Source organism: Salarias fasciatus, chromosome 12 (genome assembly GCF_902148845.1).
Source record: "Salarias fasciatus chromosome 12, fSalaFa1.1, whole genome shotgun sequence".
Taxonomy (NCBI): Eukaryota; Metazoa; Chordata; class Actinopteri; order Blenniiformes; family Blenniidae; genus Salarias; species Salarias fasciatus.
The window spans coordinates 17,725,438-17,750,243 of record NC_043756.1 but is presented as its reverse complement, the minus strand read 5'-3'; the positions used below and the strand labels follow the sequence as shown (position 1 = coordinate 17,750,243).

The following is a 24,806-nucleotide window of genomic DNA, read 5'->3' as shown; positions in this document are numbered from 1 at the left end:
CAACAAATCAACCCCTCGACCCGCATCATACTCGGAGGGCGAAAACACCATTAACGGGCATTTTCTCAACAGGAATATGATCTGACATCTTAATTTCCATCTACAAACAAGAAGGCTAATCAATCACGTCACCCAGGGCAATTTCTCCGGCCCGAAGTCTCGTCGGTCATTTGGCTACAGGAAGTTAATAGAGACGAACTAAAAATTATTATTCATGTGCTGTATATCAACAGTGTGTGTATTTAGGGCCTCTGGACTTTTTTTTTTGCTATCGGTATTAAATGTAAGTATTAAACCGGTAAATATCGATTGTAAATGTACAGTCCATGTTCAGTAAAGTGTGAGCTGGTAATTAGAGTTATTAGTTGGTGAGACACTAACTGCGGCTGACTTCTGCCTCCTGTGCTCGTGGGTAGCGACCTCTGCCTTGAGACACAATGACATTTCATGTGAGAGCCGGTGTGTAACGCAGGCAGCTTCACTGGGTAATGATGCGTGAGGCTTCCTCCGTACGTTATGCTTCATTACTCATTCACACAACATGAGCAAACTGACTATGAGGGCAAACTATGACTACTTTACTCATTGTGCTGCTGAACCATGAATATGATATATAGATCGTTTATGAGCTAGACGTCGTCACTGCTGGCAGAAAACCTTCACATATTTGCATTGGCGGACATATAATAGACCTTGTATCAATAAAAGTTAATAAGCTCCTAAATATTTCAAAAATGAAAGCTATCAGTCTGTAATTGGGGGTTTGAAATTCATTATTTAGACATTTAGCCTGGGGTTCTTTACCATGTCTCTGCACAGTGAGAGATGGTAAGATCAACATTTAATGATCCCTGTGGAAAATCTGAGTAAATTCAGACAGAGCCGGCAAGGACAGCAACGCAGGGCTTCTGGCTTCTCCACATTGAAATTCATTCAAAATGACAAGCTTAAAGCGATGCACTTCATGAGCCCCGACGACACACGATTGACCTGCAGCATGAGGAAGAGTCAAGAACAAACATTTGCATCTGGTTCTAAAGTTTCCCTATGAAGACAGCAGCAGCCCGAGCCTGGAGCTCCAGTCTAATCAACGTTTACTCACGGCTGCACAGACTTCGTCGAGAGTGTCTTCATTGTTATTAATGACAATAATGACACTAGATATTATCAAAAGTTAGCTAGAAAACCGTGGCCTTAATAACAGTGAAGTTAAATATCAGAAACAAGATTGTTTTATAGCTGAATACCCATCCACATCCAGAAATCATTAGGACAGAACAATATGGCAGCCATCAAATACAGCTCAGCAATGTATTCAGTTCATTAAATGGGAACGGTATTATCAGACATTGACAAACTACTGTAACTACGACAATGAAAGTGTTTCAGCTGAAGGTTTTGGAGTGCATTGCAACAATAAAATGGAGTGATAAATCTAAATCCACACAACAAGCCACCTGCCCCGCACAATCTCTGCCGCAGAAACAACATGCATGCATCCTGTCAGGCTTATCGTCCCACAGACGCTGTTTTTCTATCTTAGCTCGAGCTGTATATTGTAAACTCTGACTTGAGATTGCCCAAACACTGGCGAGTTATTTGTCACTGCAGCAGGGTCTGTGTGCACACTGTACTTTATGTGAATATTTGTCAACTTATTGAAAAACGGCTGCCACATTTCAGGTTCCAAGAGATTCGGCATGGAGCTCACCGACATTTCAGCATGACAGACGTCTGACAGCATGCATATTTTTCTTAAAAGATGCTTTGCTTTCGTACAGCAGCCCACAAGCTCTTTAAGGCAGTCCCAACATATTCAATACCCCCTATGACCTCAGTATTGGTTTTACTGTGTTTTCACTGGCTCTGGTGATATACACTTGAAAGACCAAACCCCAAAAAATCTGAATGTGTGTAGTTTTCCTTGGGAGGGATAATTTACTCAAGTGGAACGTCTATGTTTGTTCCACACAGTATTATGAAAGTATTTTGTTAAAGCATCGGTTAAAGCAACTGCCAAGCTGAAAAACAGTATCTGTTTGACTTCATCTCACCTGTTTTTTCAAATGAAATCAGTTACTTACACAGTATTGGAAAGAAAAAGTTGCACATTGGCCGATTTCCATCTAATCAAATATCTTTAAATAAAAGCAGGACAACAGCACAGGACTCAAAAGATCTGCCTGGAGTTTACTCCAACTCTATACAACTATTGGTTGTTGCTGTTGATGCCAAACAGACCCGCTTCTGATGTGCAAAGAAGATTAGGGAAGATTTCCACTGATTGTGACATTCAGTTTTGCTTTTCGGAAAGATTAGCGATAAAATAATTCGAGACAATCAAGACTAAGATAGTGTCTTTAAATTGTGCTTTTTTTCACCATCTCAAGCAAATGTCTATAATAATAGTAAAATAAGCCAAGATGTAATCCTCAAGACAATTACAGTAATTAGGTTATTTTCTTTTGATAAAATTTCCCTGTTGTGATTTAATTTTACAGTCGGTTTACTTTTTCCACCGATAGAGAATTGCATAAATTAGTGGAAGACATTGCAAACTGATGCAAAACTAAAAAAGATTTTGGTGCCAGTGTTTGAGCAGGAATTCCCTGCTGGTGACTGCCGCAGATGAATTGACAGCTTTCGGTATGTAACTACCGCTGTCCTATCTCTCAATCTTCCTCCCTCGGCTTTGCGTTCTGTTCACTAAAGAGATTGCCCCCCTCCCCCACACCCACCCACTGGTCATTCACGCTGGACACAATGGGAGTGGGAAATCACATGTCAGATGACTTCATGCTAGATGACTTTAATATCCGCCACAGTAGCCGGCGAGGCTATAGGCTAGAATCACTCAATGGCCGATGAAGCCGCGGGCCACTAAACGAATATGGCGCGCCATAGCAGAATGGATGTGTTTCATGGAAGCCCTGTCGGTCGCAGTGTAATTTAATCCAGCCCTTAGGACAAGCATCTTTCAACAGAAATGGAAAAAAAAAAAAAAAAAAAAAAAATGTTTGGGACTGGAGGCAGTGGATGAATTTTTATACCCCGACACTAAACCCCCATCTACGCTCATAAGTTTTGAGACTTCCATTTTCCCCTCGTTTCATTTAGGAATGGTATCAATGCAAATCGACCATAAAAGCAGAAGGAAAATCCGTAACTTTTGACTGACTCTGGAAATGATTAGCGCTATTTGATTTCCAGCCTCACTTGGAAGAGACAACACTAATTCACCATGGGAACAATGGAAAACATTAATAAGGTGCATGTATGTTTTCTTGTTGTTGTTTTTTTTGGGTTTTTTTTTTTTCCTCCCATTTCCAAGTTCGGTAACAATGTAGCGAGGAAAACATGTGAAACGAATAAAGCCTAGAAGTCTTGGCTGGCTGTCAGGTTAACTGCTTCATAAAAAAAGGTGCAAATTTAGAAACCAGATCAGCGCTGGTCTCCGCTTCCCTCCCTCTTTGGAGGCCGTCTCTGTGAGACGGAGAAAGCACAAAGGCAGGCTGGAGTTTGACAGCCACCTCGAGCTGCATTAACACCACAGGCCAAAGTTTACAGATAAAGACATATAAACATACTCTAACCAGCAGCGTTTAGAAGTGGGGTGTTAACTGTCAAAAGGGGTCCCCCCACTGAGAGGGACTTTTTATTGAGTTTTTTCTCATGCATCGGCCCAGAAAGTGCACAAACATGTCAAGCTGAAACGGCGAAAGGGATGATGTACTACACCACTTAATGGTACGCCGGTGCCGCACACATGAGAACCAAACTGCTCCCCGTTATGTAAAGATCAGCACGCCCCCCTGTGACAAATGTGTTTTCGGTGAACTGCCACGCGCGCGCCGACGGACTCCTCTATGTGCATGTTAGTTTGAGGTGGAGGAGCAAACTCAACTCGATTCCACTCCATCACGTTGCTTTGATAAAACCTAATTTCCCAGGGGCTTCAACTTCAGACAAACCCAGTTGGGCTCAGTTCTTATGCCAAGAAGCAGACGACTTAACATCTAACACGAGCTGAATAGAAGCGTAATATAATGTAGGGAAAGGTGGGAGGGGGGGGTTCTCAATTTTTTTTTTTTTTTTTTTTTTTTGAGAGACGCTGTATTGTGCAGCAGGGGAAGTGAGCTATAACTTTCAAACTGTCTCAATTTAACTCCCCCGTGAATGCCATTGCCATTTTAGGGAAGAGTTCTGTGTGAGTGATGAGAGCAGAGTGAAAAACCTTGGCTGAAAGCAGAGTATGAAAGCATCTACCCGGATGACTGTAATGCAACTCTCAAAGCTTTGTAGTAAAGCTGAGAAAATATGATTGAGAAATGGTGCATCTCCCACCACGCTGTGGGATTAGAACAACAGTCGGGATGATTATCTGAGTTTTTAACTTACGTCAAGTAACTCACCACTACATACATCAGGGATTCTGCATAGAACAGTATATTTCTAATAAATTTAATATAGTATTATTGAAGAATAGCATTTATTATAAGTTACTGTTTTTTTTTTTTTGTCATAATGTGCTATTCTTTGTTATATTGCAGTGAGAGAGAGGAGTATATAGCATAAGGATAATAAAACCTTTCTTTTTATTTCTGTTGTTTTTGGTTTTGTATTACTTTTAATCTTTTTTTAAGCACTTCTCTTTATTAGTTCTCATTAAGCATTTTACTTTTAATCATCTTGTTTTATTAAATTGTTTTTCTTTGTATGTACATACATATAGTTTATGTGAAGTTGTGTGTTTTCATTTGCACCGATCAGTCATAACATAATGACTTGTGTAATATTATATATGTCTCTCCATTTTCTGCTACAACAGACTGCAATGCTCTGTGTCTTCTGGCTCTGTCTATCTGATCCAGCACTTTCAGCTGCAGTACTTCGTCCGGTGGATCAGACCACAAGGACCGGCTTTCACTCCCCGAGTGCATCAATAATTCTCAGCCGTCTATATCGTCAGTTTACCAACTCTCTCTCTCTCCTTGAACCGCTTTTTATAGATACCGATAACTGCAAACTGCAAAGAGTTACATTTTGTGAATGCATATGAACTTCAAGAGCAAATTGTTTTCTTGCTGCTTTCTATGTCGCACCCTCTTTGAGGTGTGTTTCTAAAGAGATGATCAGTGATTTTCACCCCACCGTAATTTTATGGCTGATCAATACATGCGTGTCTGTGTCTGTGTATGTCTGCTTCTATTTCTGTCGATCCATTGTGAGGCACTCTGAGTTACATTTACCTGTCTGAGAGGTACCATACAAATAAAGCCCGATTGATTGAGCACTTGGTTTGACTGTTAAAAGGAAACTGCTGTCTGTGCAGCAGTCAGATGTATCACTGGACAAGAAGCAAGCCTAAAGAGTCCAGAAATAATAAGCATCAGAAAATCTGACTTTTAGAACTCACTTAATACAAATAGTTATTACAGAGGAACTTTTTTTAGTTGGGAGGCAAGGTTTATCTTGCTCATCCTTAAAAAAATGCAAGTACAACAAGATAAAAATAATGTTTTTCGACCTTAAGGAACTTTTTGGGCTTAATTTACAGAATCGTAATCACGGCATGTACTCACAGATGTAGTAGTATTCTCTGCCCGGCCTGAACTCGAAGCCTAAGGAGAAAGGAGTGAAAAGCTGGAACTTTTCCGAGAACTTGAGAGGTCCGTTTGGGGAGTGCGGCCTGTTGCATTCCCAGCGTTTAAAGCCCTTGGCGGTGTGGTCACATGTGCTGTAGCCATCATAGTTGACCATGTAGAGGACGTAGCGCTCCGTCCGTTCCTCAGGCACTGTGTCTTCATAGTGAGGACAGTAGACATCCAGGTAGTCGTTAATGCACACGTCGATGTGATAGTCTCCACGATGGAACCTGGTTGGGAAAAAAAAAAAAAAAACAGAGAAAAAGAAAGGAAATGATTAACTTTTTTTCCCCCTCGAAGTGCATTGCTTCGAAACTTTAAAAAACCACGATATTAAAATAAGACTTCGTTAAGTGAGTTTTCCTGATGCAATCTGCATGTCGGGGTAGACCGCAGGCAGTGCCTGAATTTTGTTTGCACGAAAGCTCTGCAAGAATGCAGGTCGTACCTCTCAGCGCTTCCTCGGTATTATGCGGAAATTTACAAGCACCGGCACACACAAGCTGTGGCCTCAATAAATTTGGGTTGGTTGGTTTATCTATAAATCTCTCTCTGCAACAGATATTTACTCTCACGTACACACAAATGCTTTCTGAATGATAGCAAACTGAAGTACCCGACTCTGAGAAAATGGGCTTGCCAGGAAACTTACAGGTTTCTGAAGAAAGAGAGAGCGAGAGGGAGATGAAACATTTACTTGAGGATTTTTCAAGAAAAACAAAGCGAGCGCAATGTAGAAATGGTTTCGGGGATAAGGGATGACAGGATGGTCCAGACAGTAAATGTCATGATTGGAAAAATACAGGGCCTGGCTGTCTCCCAGGGCTGTGCACCGAGGCATCTTTACAGCACGGATGATCTAGAAGAGGCCACACAGGGTCAGAGGGTTTCAATCCATACAGGGAGATTTGTCAAAAGGCCACACACTGTCATAAGCATGTCCTCACACACACACACACACACACACAGTTTCTTCTCTGTCACCCACTAACATGTCATCTGTGGAATTTTCACTGTTCCCATACTTAGAGAGCTTTTCTTGTGTTGTGAATGTGCGGCTTGTTCCGGGGTGGTATATGACCCTGACCTTGAGGTCGCAGGGGGCACCACAGAGAAAACGTTGGACACCTGTAAACTTGCGGCGAAGAGCCCCCTCCCCCAATTAAGCGCGCGCACGCACACACACTCCGAGGACTGTAGGAATGACGTGAACCAAACAAACGTCGCCGGAGCCGCACTCGTGCACGTACGCCCAGCTGGTACCGGTGATTTATTTCACCCAGAAGCCAGGTGGTGGCGAGCTTATAATTGAGACACAGTCCTTAATGTTGTCGGAGCACAACCTTACAAGAGTTTTGACAAAACTTTTAATTGAAAACTGCCACTGCTGTCTATAAGAGGGGCTCCTCGAGCCCCAGAACGCACAAGGGGGAAGAGCATAGGACGGGCAAAAATAATTCTATCCCAAGGACCCTGGAGCCTCAGGATTAACATACTGAAGCAGGGAGGTGACCTCTTTCTCCCACCATGTAATCTCTGCGGCTGCCCTCCTCTACAAAAATCTCTATTAGGTTCAAAAACTTCACTAAAGAAAACAAAGTTATTCTTGGATGTTTGGTGTCTACTTTGCAATCCCTATTTGAATACGGGTTCAAGAAGGAGAAATGCAAACACTTTCCTGCTCTTGATGTAAAATAACAGTAAGATATAATTTTTATAAACTGACATTAAAACATAAGTAAATACAGGTTTAAAAAAATGACTCTTTACAGCAGTGGCCCCCAACCCTTTATCTTTACAACCCCACAGATTCCCTCTAAGGAAAGGTTGTAGCATTTAATTTGTCAAAACGTTACAGTTGAAGCCCACTCACAACAACGTGCAAGAGCCTTTGAAATAAAAGCAAAAAGCAGTTTCTCAGGTATGCTTTAGATTCTAAAAATGGTCTTATCGATGTTTTCATTGACATGTATTTTCTTTTTCTCCAGTCACTTTCTGCTGACCCTCTTTCTTTCTTGCTCGACAATGCAGCTCAGATGTTGTTTAAATGCGACGTTGGAGAGAGGATCTCTGAAAGATCGGATTGCTCTGTATGCAGCGAGGGTGCTCATCCTGCTCGGCTTACCTCGGTCTGCTGTCTGCATTTACAAGCTACACAGAAAAATAATCACACCATAAACCAGACCTCTTGTTTTGAAGATCAAATAGCAATTTGAGAAAAATCTGGGTTTGGTGCCTTCGCTTGTCACTTAGTTCGTGTCCGTATAATGGAATGATTAATGTAACAATCAAGCGACAAATTGAACCAAGCCATTTCTCATTACTGTGATCATGTGTGTCCTCTGGCTCTGCGCTGTATATTTGTGTGTGAATGTGTGTATGTGAGCATGAGCCAGCATGAAATGTTATTTTTTTTTCTGTGTTTACCCATGTAAGGTAAATACCAGGGCGAGGGTGTTTACAGCCGAGGCATGGAGCAGCTCATCTGTAACATTTCATTTAAAACATGTCTGTGGAGGTTCAGGAGGAGCTCTGCATCTCTCTCACCGCTTTAAAATGTCACTGACTTAATGGTCACATCCTACCATCCGCTCCACCCAGCTTTTGTGTATGTGTGTGTGTAAAAGAGGATTGCGTGTGCATGTCCGCGTGGGTGTGTGTGATGTTTCAGCTGCCCTTCTCTCCCTGCCTCAGCAGTCAGAATAGTGGCTTGTGGCCCTGACTGCAAATGAAGCAGAGGATGTTTGGGTGAGTGAGCACATAAAAAGGGACAGGACAGGCATTTGTAACATGCAACACACTTGGTCACACACAGGCAGAGTTGCAACAAACACATGGAAGTGCACGAACTTGCACTCACACACACATTAGGTGTGTTATCAGTCCAGTGAGCTCTCTGGCACGTTGGCAAAGGAAGAGCAGTGCGACTGCCAGAAGCTGCTAATGGCACCAAGCGAGAGAGAAGGTGTGAGGGAGAAACGGAGACGGAGGGCGAGAGGGGACCCGGTTCCAAAACAGGTCGAGGGAAATGCAAAAAAAAAAAAAAAAAAACAGACAGCAAGATTGAATGTCGCAGGCTACTGGTCAAATCACGTCTTTGCATTCATCAATACAATGAATTCTAATCAAACTGTGCGTGCGTGACAACGTGCAACAGCCAAAGTTGTAAATTTTCTGCAGCTCTGTTCAGTGGAGGTTTGTCATCAAGATGTTTCCCAGGAAACCTCCAGTATTTTTGTAGAAAGCTGTGTTTATAGTCCTTATAAAACTCTGTTATCAAGGGACTAATGTGGGAGGTTAAGATGTGGCTGGTGTCTTGTTTACGGCGATGGCGGCGGCAGTGTTGGGTTGCTGCTGCTGGATAAACAGCGCCCACTTTTCAGCAAGAAGCGGAAACTGTTCCACACTGTGAAATGGTGTGTCACACAGAAGGCAACACATTGCATGAATTTATTAAAGGAGAAAACAAAAAAATTAGCATAATATATATTGGATCCACTAACAAAGGAGACTCAAATCTTTATTTTGCAAGCTATGTAATCGTCTAAAAATATATTTCCTAAATAAACAAGACAAATATAACATAAAAACATTCATTATAACACATACTATGACACTTGCAAGTCAGTCACATGGAGTTTCAGAAGTCAAACCTCACTAGATTGAAAAAAAGCTCAATAAATCCATCCAAATGCAGAAAAGTCCTGGAGGATAATAGAGCTTTTAAATCAGTGAGGATCGACTCATTTTCTGCGTTATCTTCATTTTGGAGGTTAAATATGTTTTGCGGCTCCAGACATTTTATATTTTGGTGAAAGCCAGCAACGGATTAAGACAGTTGCGGACCCTGAGCCAGGAGGCATGCGTTGCTGTGGGGAGACACACAGGTGGAGTCTTCAGTAATGCGCTGCCCGTGGGTTCAAAGTGTAAAGAGTTGTCCGTAAATCGAAACAAACATGAAATTAATCCCAGTTTTGATTGATCAATACACAGATCTGAACTGCAGACTGGAGTCAGCAGGGTGATATGTTTAAACAAGAAGCAAAATTATAAGGTTAGAACTATTAAAACTGGGCTGTGCCTCCTTCATCTTCTGTTACTGCACAAACACTCCCCCCGCATCCAGCCTCCACAATTATTTCCCTGTAATTTTATGATATACTTCTGGCATCATCACGAGCAACAATCTTTTTTTTTTTTTTTTTTTTTTTTCATTCTAGTGGGGAAAATTTAGCAGCACAGAATAACAGTGGGTGCCTTCTAGCAGTAAAATAGGTAATTAAGGAGCAAACTTGGATGGGAGGCTAATTGTCAAATGGTGATAATTACATGTCTTTGTTATGCCACAGCTGTCCCAATGAGCTGCAGGTCATAACACAAAGCCGGAGAAATCAGCTGGACACGGAGCGTGGGCACGCATGTGTGTGTGTGTGTGTGTGTGTGTGTGTGTGTGTGTGTGTGTGTGTGTGTGTGTGTGTGTGTGTGTGTGTGTGTGTGCATGCGTGTGTCTTTGTCACTGACAGAAAGACAGAGGGAGAGAGTGAGAAGGAGATAATCTTTATTACCAACTGATTACATTTTCACACCGCCCCCTCAGGCCCTCACAGCTAAAGCAGAAGGGCCAAGTATTGTCAGCACAAACCCGCACACACACACACAGACACACACACTCACTGGCACACAGGGACACGGAGACACTCGCGCATGCAAACACAGGGTCACAAATAGAGAGAGTGAGTTTGGGAACGCTGAAACAGTCAAGTGAAAGCATGGTAAGGTGGCACACCACTGCAGTCTCTGATTGGCTCATTTCCATTTCAATTACACAGCCCAGTGACATTGCCGTGTGTGTGCGCACACACACATACGCTCCACGTGCACACAAACACACTCCCCGTGCACTCCCATCAGCCACTTCTCTGAGCTGTGCATCGTTGGCTGCAGACAGAAAGCAAGACGGACAGAAAGAGATAGATAACCTGAGTGAAAGAGAAAGACAGAGGAGGAGGAGAGCAGGCGCTCAGAGGCAGATAGCGATCCAAGTCCAGTCCAGCCAGTTGAATAAGTGGGATTCAATTGAAAAGGGAACTTTTCAATGTGCCGCCGTCGCAGAGCGACGCTCCAAATGCCACTGCACAGAGGTGTGACTAACAGGGGAAGGCGGAGACTTATGACTAATCTGGGATGTTGAAGGATTAATACAATTATACATTCAGTTCTCTCCTTCAGGATGGGAACAGACACAAAAAACATCTTTAATGCTTGTCTTTAATGTTTCAAAAGGTATGAAAGATGCACAGTGTGAAACTATGGAAGCGCCACGCGATCCAGTGTGTACTTCAGAAAGCTGAACCTGAGGGCATCACTGGATGAAAACTTACAGAGAGATTGTCATGGGTGTCACAGCAATATTGTAATGACACTCTTTTTTTGCTTACGGGATGGACAACTGATGAATGCACCGTGTCAAAATGTGAAAAGTGGAAACTTTCTGAGGAAAAAGAAACGCTTGGAACAGTCCCGCTTCATGTTCGTCAGCTGCAGAGACTTTGACAAGAACTGTCAAGGCGGGCGCGCTTAAACACCGCTGACAGCTGTGTGCATCACAAAGTCAAAGCTCCCCCTACCTCAGTATAAAAGATCAGCTTTGTTTGCATCTTTTTTTTTCTCCCTGTCCTCTGTATTTTCTCACCCCTTTTCTTGATTTCACTGTTTGCCCGAGTTCCTCACTCCGCTCAGTCCTGCTCATGACCCCAAATCAGATCTGTTTACATTACTTGACCTCTCCCTGTTGAAATTCATACATCTGATATATTTTCAATTCAATATCCTCAGGCAATGTTCCGTTGCCTGATAAATCAAATCACAGTAACCTAGAAACCAGAAATGCTCGGGGACCTTAAAAGGCAAGTCTTTTATTTTTTTTTTCCCAAACTTCTTCTGCTAACTGTTGAATGTGTCGATATGCATATGCGAGAGAGAGAAAGAGGGGTTTATAAGATGTATGTGCATGTTCCCAAAGGGAAAGGTCATTTGTTGATATCCATCCAGAGGGAGAAATATGTTTAGCCAAGCAGCGATGAACTACTACTGAACTTTGTCTTTTGTAAACTTTGCAAACTCCTGTTCAGGACCTGTCAGCACCGGAGCCATTGCAAACACTTCTCCTGATAGTGTGCACAGTTGTCTAATTGCAGATGATTGGTTTGGGTGTGAGGATGAAAGAGAGAGAGAGAGAGAAAAGGGAAGAATTGACAGACAGAGAGAGACAGAGGGCTGCGAGAAAGAGACACTTCATCATTTGTGTTACACTGAACAGCCGTGAGAAAAGAGACTCTGCTTTCCAGAGAGATTTTCACCTTATTACAGATGGCAAGAGAGTGTAATTGGGAGAGGGGGTGAACAACTGATAACTGCATCCATGTTTCCACTCCACAATCATCTTGACTGAGAAATTTAATTCCTCACCAGCTCGCCCATTTTTAGCAATTTGGGACCTTGAGATGGAAGACATTTTTCTTATTGTGTGTGTGTGTGTGTGTGTGTGTGTGTGTGTGTGTGTGTGTGTGTGTGTGTGTGTGTGTGTGTGTGTGTGTGTGTGTGTGTGTGTGTGTGTGTGCTGTAAGAAATGAAATACCACCTTCTGAGGTACTCATATTACAGCTGATAATAGGTGACTGTGTTTCCAGCATTTTAAGAAGCTCACAAACCAGGAAGCAACACTAGTGGCAACACAGTGTGCTTCAACAGTATTCAGTGGGATTATACGGTGGCCCTGAGGTGCAAAACACAACGGCAAATGAGAAAACACGAATGCAAATGAGAAAACACAACACAAAAAGAGAAAACACAACGGCAAATCAGAAAACACAACACAAAAAGAGAAAACATAACGGCAAATCAGAAAACACAACGCCAAATCAGAAAACACAACACAAAAAGAGAAAACACAACAGCAAATCAGAAAACACAACAGCAAATCAGAAAACACAACGCCAAATCAGAAAACACAACCCAAAAAGAGAAAACACAACGGCAAATCAGAAAACACAACGGCAAATCAGAAAACACAACACAAAAAGAGAAAACACAACGGCAAATCAGAAAACACAACAGCAAATCCGAAAACACAACGCCAAATCAGAAAACACAACACAAAAAGAGAAAACACAACGGCAAAAGAGAAAACGGAAATCGGGTGAAAACGGAAATCGGGTGACATCAGTCTTCTTCTTCTAATGATTTCCGGCAGGCTGTACGCTTGTTTAGCGCAATGCTGCCCCTTCAGGTTAAGTAGTGGGTGACATCAGTCGTCGCTGATTGGACGAAAGAATTGGTCCGTCCTTTGAACCGGAAAGAGTCACAGTTCGCCACTGAAGCCCCTTTTCCACAGCTTCGGTACGGTTCAGGTCTGGTCAGTTCGGATCGGATATGCGGCGTTCTAGCCCGCGAAGCAGCCAGCCATCTGTGACGATCCGTTCCACCGGTCTCACCGCGACAGCAACGCAAACCTTTCCAAAAAGTCTACTGAACACCGGTCCTCCCCGGAGGAGCAGCGGCTGCTTTCCATCACTGCAGAGGAGGTTCAACGGAACCGAACGGTGCCGTTAAAATGGAAAAAAGGGGGAAAAAAAATCACCGCAAATGGGGAAAAAAAAGGGAAAAAAACACTGTCTTCTCCGAGCGGCTGCTCTCTATCGGCTCCAGACCCGGTCAGCACCGCGCAAAATGCAAGAAACGGAGGAGAGGCTGTGTGGACTGCGGCTGAGATGGAGCTGATGGTAAGTTTTAATACTCTGAACTGTACAACCACCAGTGTTACCATGCCGCTATCCACCACTGAAATCTGAGGTTTTTGTCTTAAAAGTGTATCCACGCAGCGCGCTAGCTGGTTAGCATTAGCACGCGGCTAGGCTAGATAGCTTTGCACCCAGCCATGTAGCATTGTGGTGTTTCATGTGGTTTGTGTAACGTTTCTGCAGGAGGACAGGAGTCGTCCTCCTCTGGGCCCAGGGGTGGAGGAGAGAGATGTAGCGTCGTCAGGATGGAGCATCCACCTCCAGCCGGATTCTCCTGTGTTATGAAGCTCCAGCAGCTGGGAGGTGAGCAGCAGCCTTGTTCATGCTGTAGATAATGCAGGAGACGATTCAGCATCTATACTGGTATTCTATCAAGTAGAATTCTATCAAGTATCACATTGATACGTTCACCACTGCTGCTCCAGCTGGATCCAGGGCCCAGTGTGCAGTACTATTGATGCAGAGTAGTGAAATAAATCTATGCTGCTGTTTCTGCAGCTCCAGTTTGCTCTGTGAACTGTGGATGTTTACGCTGAACAGCTGTCTCTCGTCCAGTGTTACAGTGAACACAAACTGGTGAAGTAACAAAAACTGCTGGAGAAACGACAATAGATCATATTTAATCCATTACAGAAGTGCGGAGCAGTCAGCTGATAGACCACACTCTGCATTTACACCCTGGGAATTACATCCAGCAATGTTACTGTCCAAAATCGTCTCCACCAGCTGCACCACAGGGTCTGATGGGTGGAGGCAGGGTATGGGTGGTAGTGTCTTGCTGAACTGCTCTATTTCCCCCTTTGCTTTTTACCCAGGAGGAGGCTGGAACACCAACCAGACCTGACGGAGCCCCTGAGAGAAATTCAGGCTTTAGGTGAGCTGGGAGCTGCAGCGTGATGAACGGCATGTCCATCAGGAGGAGGAGCAGGAGGAGCGGCGTCTGAACCTGCAGTTCCTTGAAGATGAAGCAGGGCAGCGAGGCTGAATGAGGCTGATTTGGCCTCTCAGCAGCAGCAGAGCCAGGCCTTCAGATGTCCCTGCAGCGGGTCTCTCTGCAGGTCCAGACCCCGAGAACCCACAGGAGCAGCTCAACAACTGGTGGTGTCGATGTCCTTTCCAATAAAAACCGTTTTCACACCCATATGTGTCTGAATTCACTTGTTCTTGCTCAACACAAGCACAGCAGTGTTTTTGCATTTGGCATTTCTTTCTAAGTAGTGGTGCTGAACGGAAATGAAATAACTCCATTTGTAAGGGATGTACAGGGTGGTGTTTTGAATATTTTACATGGTGATTATCATGAACTTCAATCCAGACAATTCTGCACTGCGACACGTTACAGTAACAGTGCTTTATGGAAACACACTTCAGTCTGACTGCAGTTGAAGAGCGAAAGGTAAGGTGGAGCCAGTATCATCTACATGTAGGGAGAAGCCAGTACTGATTTAATATTACCCTGTTACAGCTTTAAACAACACTGTCACTAAATACAGCCTTATAAAACAATTCTCCTGTCATCAACCAACTCTTCTGAGCTGGTCTCATGTTGACAAGCATGTAGTCTCTGCACAATTCCTAAGACTGGTTTGAAACTAAACCTTTAACAGCAAACTTTTTTCTGTCAGAAAAAAAAATTATGAATTTTACCCAGTTATGAGCAGATCTGTGCCTCATAAAGAGCAGAATAGACTATTTATCTCACCATGAAGACATTTAGTTATGGCGGCTCATAGAACAAGCTGGTGCAAATAAATGAGGACATTTGCAAATAAAGAATAAGTAATTGAAATCAAAAAGAAGAAAACATTGAACTTGATATACAACAGATCTAAAATATAACACTACTACTACTAAAATATAACTGGAGCTATAATATATAGAAGTATGTACAGATATGAACTTAATACATTTTGAAAATGTGATGATCAAGGGTTGTTTTGTTTTGTTTTTTTGTACTACCCACACGTTTTCAGCACAGCGTTTTCAGCCATGGTGATTATAATTCGTGCAAATCGATATTTTAACCCTCTGAATTTCAGTCATTTATTCTAGCAGAGAAGCTGGCAATGTCTTGGATCCATTGTTTTGGTGTCGCTGTGCTCTCTGCTGATTGGCTTCAGAAAAATTAGACTTATTGGCTGTGTTTTTCAGAGGGCAGAGCTCATTAACATCAACGACGTAAAAATCGCGCGTCTTGCTGATTTAAAACGCACGTTTTTTACGGCATTTTATTAAAAAAACAGGCGTTTTTTACTGCATCTTAAGGATCCGAGGCATTGGCTTAGTGGCGAACTGTGACTCTTTCCGGTTCAAAGGACGGACCAATTCTTTCGTCCAATCAGCGACGACTGATGTCACCCACTACTTAACCTGAAGGGGCAGCATTGCGCTAAACAAGCGTACAGCCTGCCGGAAATCATTAGAAGAAGAAGACTGATGTCACCCGATTTCCGTTTTCACCCGATTTCCGTTTTCTCTTTTGCCGTTGTGTTTTCTCTTTTTGTGTTGTGTTTTCTGATTTGGCGTTGTGTTTTCGGATTTGCTGTTGTGTTTTCTGATTTGCCGTTGTGTTTTCTCTTTTTGTGTTGTGTTTTCTGATTTGGCGTTGTGTTTTCTGATTTGCTGTTGTGTTTTCTGATTTGCTGTTGTGTTTTCTCTTTTTGTGTTGTGTTTTCTGATTTGCTGTTGTGTTTTCTCTTTTTGTGTTGTGTTTTCTAATTTGCTGTTGTGTTTTCTGATTTGCTGTTGTGTTTTCTGATTTGCCGTTATGTTTTCTCTTTTTGTGTTGTGTTTTCTGATTTGGCGTTGTGTTTTCTGATTTGCCGTTATGTTTTCTCTTTTTGTGTTGTGTTTTCTGATTTGCCGTTGTGTTTTCTCTTTTTGTGTTGTGTTTTCTTATTTGCATTCGTGTTTTCTCATTTGCCGTTGTGTTTTGCACCTCAGGGCCACCGTAGGATTAAATGGAGAAAAGAAGTGTCCAAACATACTGTGAATGCACCAAAGGTTCAGAGAAACTTACACAGAAATACCAATAAATGACTGAATGCAATGAAATTAATAGGAATGACCTGTGTCTTTGCAATACAGTGTAATGAAATTATGATAAATTATAAAGTAACGTGTAAGATAAAATCTAATTGTTCTTAATTTACCTTTGAGTTGATGGTATAATACAGTATCGCCCGGCTGCGGCGGGGCGGAGGAGATAACTATGAAAAGCTGAGCGGTGAAGTCAGAGGGAAAACATGTAAGAGTGTCGGCTCGTATGAGTTGACAGCCACATACCTCGCTGGCTAACAGGCCGATAGGCTTACGACCCAGGGCGGGGTCGCGAGGGAAGACGCGGTGACATCAGGCCTATAAAGTATCACATATTACTGCTGCTGCCTGCGGGACATGGGGAGGCTGGGGCGTGAATGTAGCCATATTTTAATATATTTACACGGGATATCTGCTGTAACGGACAAACACATGCTCACAAGAGCATAGCTGCTGGTCATGGTGCATTTTATTGTGTCCATCTGCTGCAGCTTTATGGAGGATGGACTCCGGGCTGGGAGCAGGTGGTCAGCCCAGTATAATATACTGACTGTCAGCCATGAGGGACACAGGGACAGACTCACGCATTCCTCCATGTCTCCTTCTCACATCCAGTTTCACAGTTTTAGTCATTCACCCATCTCATCCTATTCTGCTTCTCCTTCTTTACCACACACACACACACACACACACACACACACACACCCTTGACTGTGATCTTACAATATTCATTTCTGCCATTTATGTCTGTCAGCACTCATTTTGCCCCAGGGAGACAATGAATTAAGAGCAGTGACAGACAAGTTCTTGTTCTGCTCTCGGTGCTGAGTGAAACAGCGAGATGCGGAGCTTCTAGTGAGTGTTTGATGTACTCTGCATCAGCATGCTGCAGCTCGAGTCCAAAACAGAGCGAGGGAGAGAGAAAAAAAGAAAGGCAGGGAGATACTTCCTCTGAGCTCATCTACTCTGCCAAACAACCGTTTTTATGGGTGCGTAACACTGATGTCTGTTAGCTATATATGCGAGTGAATGACTGAGCATGTGTATGTGGGTTTGTGTATATCTGTGCGTAAAAGGCTTTCTTTATGTCTCCCCCTCATCACCAAGGAAGTCGGGGAAAAATGACACATCCCCCCTCCCCACCCCAACATCCTGTCAAGCCCCCGGGCGATCCTTCTGAATCACTGCTGCACCAAACCCACTTCAATCCCTTTGTAAATACTGTAAACTCTGACATGTTTACTGGCACCACGGAGGGCGAGCGCGCCGGGCGGCAGCCGAATCCATGCGCCGTCACACATGGGCAGTTAGCATCAATTAATAGCCGCGTATCATTGAGCGGCGTGATGTGTTGGCCATTAATCATAAGTCATTGTTTCACAGTGACAGGCTATTTGGCAGCCGGGACAGAACAGGAGCAATGAAACAACTCTGAGTCGTGTAACATGTCTTCTAATGTGTGAGTGAAAGGGAGAGAAGGGCTTCCTACTCAAACAGGAGCAGAGCTAAAACCTGTAGCACTTGTTTCTTATTGACAGCTTTACTCTGAATATGTTTGAGGAGATTTAATATACACTAAAAGTAACTATGTATCAGCTAATCAATGAATACTTTAGACGAGACATTCCTAAACTCTTTGATGTGTGGATTGAACGTGCACGTGTCAACACAGAACAGTCCCAGGTGCATGCTTGCATTTGTGAACAGTAGGCGTCGTTGCATAATGTCCCCAGTGTGAAGCCATGAATGGAGCTAAAAGGGTCTCTTCAAACCAGATGGAGCAGTCACCTGCCTGAAAACAAAACCACAGCTGCCGGAATGGAAGTGCACGCTGTTTTCTGGCTGCGTTTAATTGTTTTCATACAATTGAGAGGATTGTTGCACGTACAAGACAACACTTCGGTTGCAATGCATTCAAAACACTTTTCAAGTAACATTTTGCACATTTCTTCATGTAATGTTTTTCATATGAAACGAAACTCTTTAAAACATCAAGATTTCTGAGGGTCAACCAGCTTTGACATAAACATGGTGGATAAGATTGCTGGGTTTTTTGTACATCTTACTGGACCTGATGCAGTGTGAGGAGTTATTCCTCCAAAAAGCATCTTAAAATGGAAACATGGAGGCCATGAAGGTGAATTTTAGGATAACTGCATGTGTTTGTTTACTGGGAAAAAAAACCCATATCTACAAGATTACCCTTCGCCTGAGTTTGAATTCATTCAACACAGGTTTCTGTTAAGTTTCACATTGAAACACAAATTTTTCTGCTTCATTTTAAAAAAAAAAGAAAGAAAAAAAAAGGAGAGAGAATTATGGAGAACACAGAACTCCTCTGTTCAGGTGATCACTCTCACGCAAGAAATGCTACCAACACTTTTCACTCCCTTATCTTTCCTCACCCTCCTCCCTTTGCTCACCTGTAAACGCCGTGTTATGGGAGAAATGTTGGCCCGCTGTTGTTCTTCTGTGGTTGCCATGTAAGCACTCCCTACTCTGTCTCATACAACAAATGATCAGCAGATGGATGGAGGAGTGGAGCGAGCAGGAAAACTGGCAGCAAGGGGCAGAGATGGACAGAGAAAATAAAGGCAGAGCATCGTGTGGGAGAGATGCAGAGTTAGAGGACGGTGCAAGGGAAGAGGCTTTAAAAGCTCTAAGAGATGGAAGGGTGTATAAAGGAAACAAATGAATATGTGGGTAAGGGAAAGTGATGAAAAACACTGAAAGCAGCGATGGAAAAGAGGACAAACACGCATGTGCCTGGCTTGTGCTGTTTCTAATCTCAGCGTGGCTGAATTTCACCAGTTGCACTGATCATTAACACTCACACACGACCGCGAACGCGCCCGCTGACCCATTCCGAGACCCTTATATACCGTGCATCTCCTCGCCGCGTACACGGGGGGAAAACACACACACTGACCTTCAAGGTGGGTTGCCATGGAGCTGTGTCAGGATGTTATAATGTCACCACTTTCATAAAACCCTTGCTCCTTTCACAGTTCACAAAACCGCTAACAGAACGCTCCGAGCTGCTGTGCGTGCGTTCAGGCATGGAGCATGTGCCGGGCTTTCTGTGATTACAGCAGATTTAAGATGAGCTGGGTATGTAAGCATTTGCAGTGGAGCCATGGGAAGCCAAGTGGTAACTGCTGCGTGTTTATCTGGGTGATGGGATTGCTTTACCGACAGATTGTAGCTACAGTCGAGCGTGTCTGTTCATCACTGTTGTCATCTGAAAAACCTCGTAAATGTATCTGCTTCTTTTCTGATGCATCTCACCAGAGGAGAACACACACATCAAATTTAAATTCCCCTTTAAATACTAAAACGCTGTTCATCAGTTTCATAAAATAAGTTTTATCTCATTCTTGCTTACAGATTATAACATGATTTCTACAAAAGCATCAAAGATAAATATCACACAGCATGCTTCACCTTTCAGTAATTGCTGAAATGCTATTTATTTCAATCAACACACTCATGCACGATTTTATAATTTACAATAGTTGTAAAATGTAACGATAATTGTTTAATAAGGAGGTCATTTTAAAAAAAATGGACATTCATTTTGTGGTTTTTAACATTTCGATGAGCAGAAAAACATAATTTTGACCCCAGCTGGGAGTTTTTTTCCAAGAAAATCTGCTTCAGCTCCACAGGATACATTTGAAGGTTATACAACAGTCTGAAAAGAGCTCAGTTCTTGCTTCTCCCTCTGAATTACATAATGAGCAACATAACCAGCTAAAACATGCATGTCCTGAAACTGTAAGAAAATGCTTGTGTTGACTAAAAATCATTAAAGGCGTTACCTTATTAATAGATTATGAGTAAAACACTTTTTTATTTGAATTTTGGGAAGTTTAGTCATCAAATTGCTATTCTTCTAAGTTAGAATCAAGACAAAAGCAAAGGTTTTATTCTATTTCTGCACAAATCGAATTGGATAAAGTGTTTTTTTTTTAATACTATAATAAATTAAAAAATGCACCACTGATATCTATCGCTGCCCATGATGGGTGTAGGGACAGACTGAGGAGCCAGCAGATAATGTTCTAGAAACAGTGATCAGGACAAACCTGTTGATTTGAACTTGGAAGAGTTACTGACTTTAAAAAAGTCACCAAAGGTCAAATGTGTTCAAAAGATGTATTAATTTGTAAATTAAAATCAGCTTATATAAATAAAGAATGATATTTACAACATAAGTTAACTTAAATAAGATGAGAGGGACAGAAATTATTTGCATCACTCAACATTTGCCTCTCAGACTGAAAAGCCTTGGTTCAGACAGGAGTTTATCAAAAAAAAAAAAAGTGTTCTAATGTGAACTCATGCACCATAATGTCTAAATTCATCAAACTCTGAGAGGAGCTGTAAACAGTTTTGACAGGCTGACTGACAATAATTCAATTTGTTGTAGGGAGCATTAATTTGAATTCATTTCTCCTCCCTTGCTTTTGATGCTTTTATTTCCAGGGTCATACTTTAAATGTTGATTCTTCACAGACATTTTCATCTCGAAACAGGGTGAGCAAGTTAGTTTAGATTAAAACCTGGTTTGACTTGAAACTATAGGACAAAATTTGTTGGGATTTCTATCCCAAGGATGACTGTCTCACAGCTTCCCGCTGTCATCTATATCTTTCCTCCTCCACTTGAACTCATTGTAAATATGGCAAAAGTATTTCACCTAATGGATCTAGCTTGTTCACTTAATGAGAGGATATAGCTGCCATTCGTTTTCACGCTAATTACTGTCTCAAGGCCATTCGAAGGGGTTGCTCAGTGAAATTGTAGAACAACACTGGAGTCTCACAGTAGAGAAAAACCGGTCCAACACCTAAACACCACCTTGCTGTTGCTCAACAGACTAAAAACAGTCTGAACTCTGGAAAGCTTTCAGATGGTGTTCCCAGGGCCGCTCACAATACAAGTGTTTTATTTCATTGCGATGAAGGACTCTCTGATGCATACTTGTGTCGGCTGCTTACGGTCCGTGATGACATGTTTTGTCGTATCATGTCGTGTTTTGCCCTCGCTATTATCTGCATCTGTCTAGACAGTGTACACCCATCCCGGTAATAATGTAGTCTACACAATCACGCTTTGGGAAAATATGGTGACACATTAATCAGATAACCGAAAGCGGGAATATTCTCAGATAGCGATCATCCTGGCGGCTACCCAAATCAAGTTTTAATTTTTTTTTCTTTCTTTTTTTAATTTCAACATTTGGTTGATCAAGAGTTAAAGGAATACTTTTATCATAGCAGTGGAAACCTATCGCAGTGATCACTGTCTGATTGCGCTGGACTTTGTAGCCCGGCCTTTCTTTCTCCAGACAGATAACAACTTTCAACTTCAATCATAACTTTTAACAACAATCAAAATTCACCAGCATCCTCAATGTTACGACTCTGTTATTGAACCGGAGATCTGCCAGACAGGAGATGTGGTTGATGTGGCAGTGGAGCGATAGAGGAGGTAATTTGCAGAGCATCTGCTGATTGTAAAAGGCAGAGTGTTTTAAGAGCAGACCGTTAGGGAGAGATGATGGAAGTCCTTCAAAGCCGACCTCGGCCCACAGCAGCAGCCCCAGTGTTTTCTAACGGGGAGCGGCTCTTTCTAGAAATGAAAAGGTCGCTTTTAAATAGTTTGATCATGTGCAGAACAGCCATAAACGGAGAAAAGGCGAGCAGAGTGCAGTGACATGCAGCAATGAGCTTGAAACAAATTGCAATCCCCCCACCGCCACTACAAAAATACTTTCATGCCACATGTGGATTTTCCTGGTGTTTTTCATTATGCAAGATTATACTGTTAATATCTCTGGAGATGCAAAGGGAATAAAAAAAAGCATAACTCTAAATGCTTTTGATTCTAATGTGCAAGTCTTCATATATAATCTATAACTGCAACAGCTGATTTACTGAATTTTGCAATTAAACCTATTTTACTAATTACTGATTCTGCTCATATTCTGCTTTTAAGAATCTTCTGGAAAAACAGACCTGCAGACACTTCATTAGGAAGCAGCAGTAATTCTTTTTTTTTTTCCCCCACATTCCTACTTAAAACTACTGAAATAGTACATACAGTGTTTATGTATGTGCCTCTTGCCGCTCATGCACGTGTCAGAAAAAAGATAAATGGAGGCAGAGAGATATGGTGATGCGGTCAGGAGGACGGAGCAGTAGCTGTAACTCCGGGGGAATCAACAATGTTTTTGTCAGTGGGGAGCTGACACACGGGCCTCTCCGCTAATTCCTCATGCCTGTTTAAAAGCTACGCGGCCTTTTAGCTCCTATACTGTGTACACATGCGGGTGCGTGACTGTGTAGATTGTAAGTCTGTATTAATGTGGCAAGTTTGTGTGTGTGTGTGTGTGCGTGTGTTTGGCATGAACAAAGCGTTTTTCAAGACCTTCAGGGTCAGCCTCCCACTGAGAAGCTGTCAAGGTCCCAGGCAGGGGGTTAAGTGGTGTGTCGGGTACTTGCGCTGTGTGTCTTATTGTGGGCAATGCCTGCGATATATAGGGCAGTAAAGGTCGCTATGTAATATAGACATGAGCTTGCACTTGCACACACACACACACACACACACACACACACAAATTTGAATGCATACATGCACATGACATGCATCAGCTAAACAATATAGTTCAGGGCCAGTTTGCAGTTATCTCTGCATCACTATTATTATGAAGGTTTTTCGATCACTTAGACCTTGGCTTGTCTACATTTTATATAGCATACATGCCTGTTTAGTGTTAACAATTGGGAATAAACTGCATATTAACTTTTTATGGTTAAGAAATCCATTCACCGGAAACATTGCCTTAAAAGCACACTTAAGTTTCTTGGTAATTGGTATATATATTTTCTGTGTATTTGACTTTCCATTGTAGATAGATATATAGTTAGATACAGATATAGCACTTGATGGGGAATTGTAAATCTCTTATTGTATGTATTTTACTATAGAAGGTGCTTGCATGTTTAAATGTGCTGGCGCTGCACACGCTCTCTCTTTGGAAGAGCAGCAGAGAGGATCATACCTTCCAAAGTTAGAGCAGGCCGTCCCGTCCTGTCCTTGCCTTTGATCCCAACTCAGCCCCGTTTAAAGGACTTAGTCCGAAGGAGCAATACCTCCGCAGGTTTAACGCAGCTTTGCGTCGTGTCGAACAGGTTAAAAGACGCACAGGGTGCCTTTGTTTTAGGACACAGGCGATTAGTGTTACGAGTGTGTGTAGAGCACGTGGTTGGGACCTGTGTGTGTCATCAAACCTAGCTTTGTATCATTCTCAATCACATCTTGATACATTTATATTCAACCCACTCATTGGGGGAAAAAGTCAAAGTGTGTGTTCATATTCATTGCACACACAAGACAAAACTCAGCTTTCGACTGCTTAACAGTCACGCCCATAAACACAAATCCCTTTGCAAATCACCCTTCTGATAATAGAGATTCTGATTGATTCCTACCAAACCAAAACTAGTTCTTCATTACAATTAATTGGCCTAGTTCAGCTTTGCCCACATGAGAGAGAACTCAGAGGTTTTGGTGCTAAAACAAGGTCTGTAGGTCATGTCTTGGAGGGCACAGGCTATATTCTGTTCACGCTTCCAACTGTGAGTTTGTGAACTTTTGAACCTGCCTGGAAGAAGAGGAAATTGAAACAGAAATCTTTTGGAAAGACGGTGAAATTTCAACACGGAGACGGCGGGATTTGTTATACAAGGGAATGATTTGCACCCTTGGTGATGTGTGTTTCTGCACTTTGCCTGGTGTGAGCAAACAGAGAATCACTCCCCCGGTACGTGCTCCCCAATACATGCGCACACGCACACAAAGGGGGGGTTTTATGGAGGCAAGTGCTGACACGTTGTGGACAGGTTTTGGGAGGTTTACCGACATGTGTGGTCTAAAGTTAGCCCGGTTGGAGAATGCCTTCCATCCCTGCTTCCATCCTTCTCGGATGGAGCATACGCTCCTCTCCAGCTGTCTCCTTCATCTCATCCTCTGACCTGAGCTGCCTGTCAGGGCCTCCTGCTGCAAAACAGCATACTGCACGTTCACCGCATGCCATGGCCGGGTACAGCAAGGCCTCGTAAAATAAAATCGCTATCAATCAGGATAAAAGAGACTTCAATTATTACTTAATGATAACAACAACCAGGACCATATGCTGCACTGCCTATGCCACATATGGTGCATTATCAGTACAGTCTTCAATACTTTGGAGCTGGACTGAGTTCATAATCTTTGGCTGAACGCTGCATAATGTAAGCAATCTGTCTCCTCAGAT

The 24,806-nt window shown here is 42.6% G+C and overlaps 1 protein-coding gene across 2 annotated transcripts in view; it reads right to left on the bottom strand.

Annotated features, from left to right (window-relative positions):
- Positions 1 to 24,806, bottom strand: part of efna5b (ephrin-A5b) — a 95,557-nt gene that overhangs the window by 14,417 nt on the left and 56,334 nt on the right. For both annotated transcript variants that reach the window (XM_030105674.1, XM_030105675.1), the window contains exon 2: positions 5,583 to 5,875. In XM_030105674.1, coding sequence (XP_029961534.1) covers positions 5,583 to 5,875 — 293 coding nt within the window. The remainder of the gene's footprint in view (positions 1 to 5,582; positions 5,876 to 24,806) is intronic.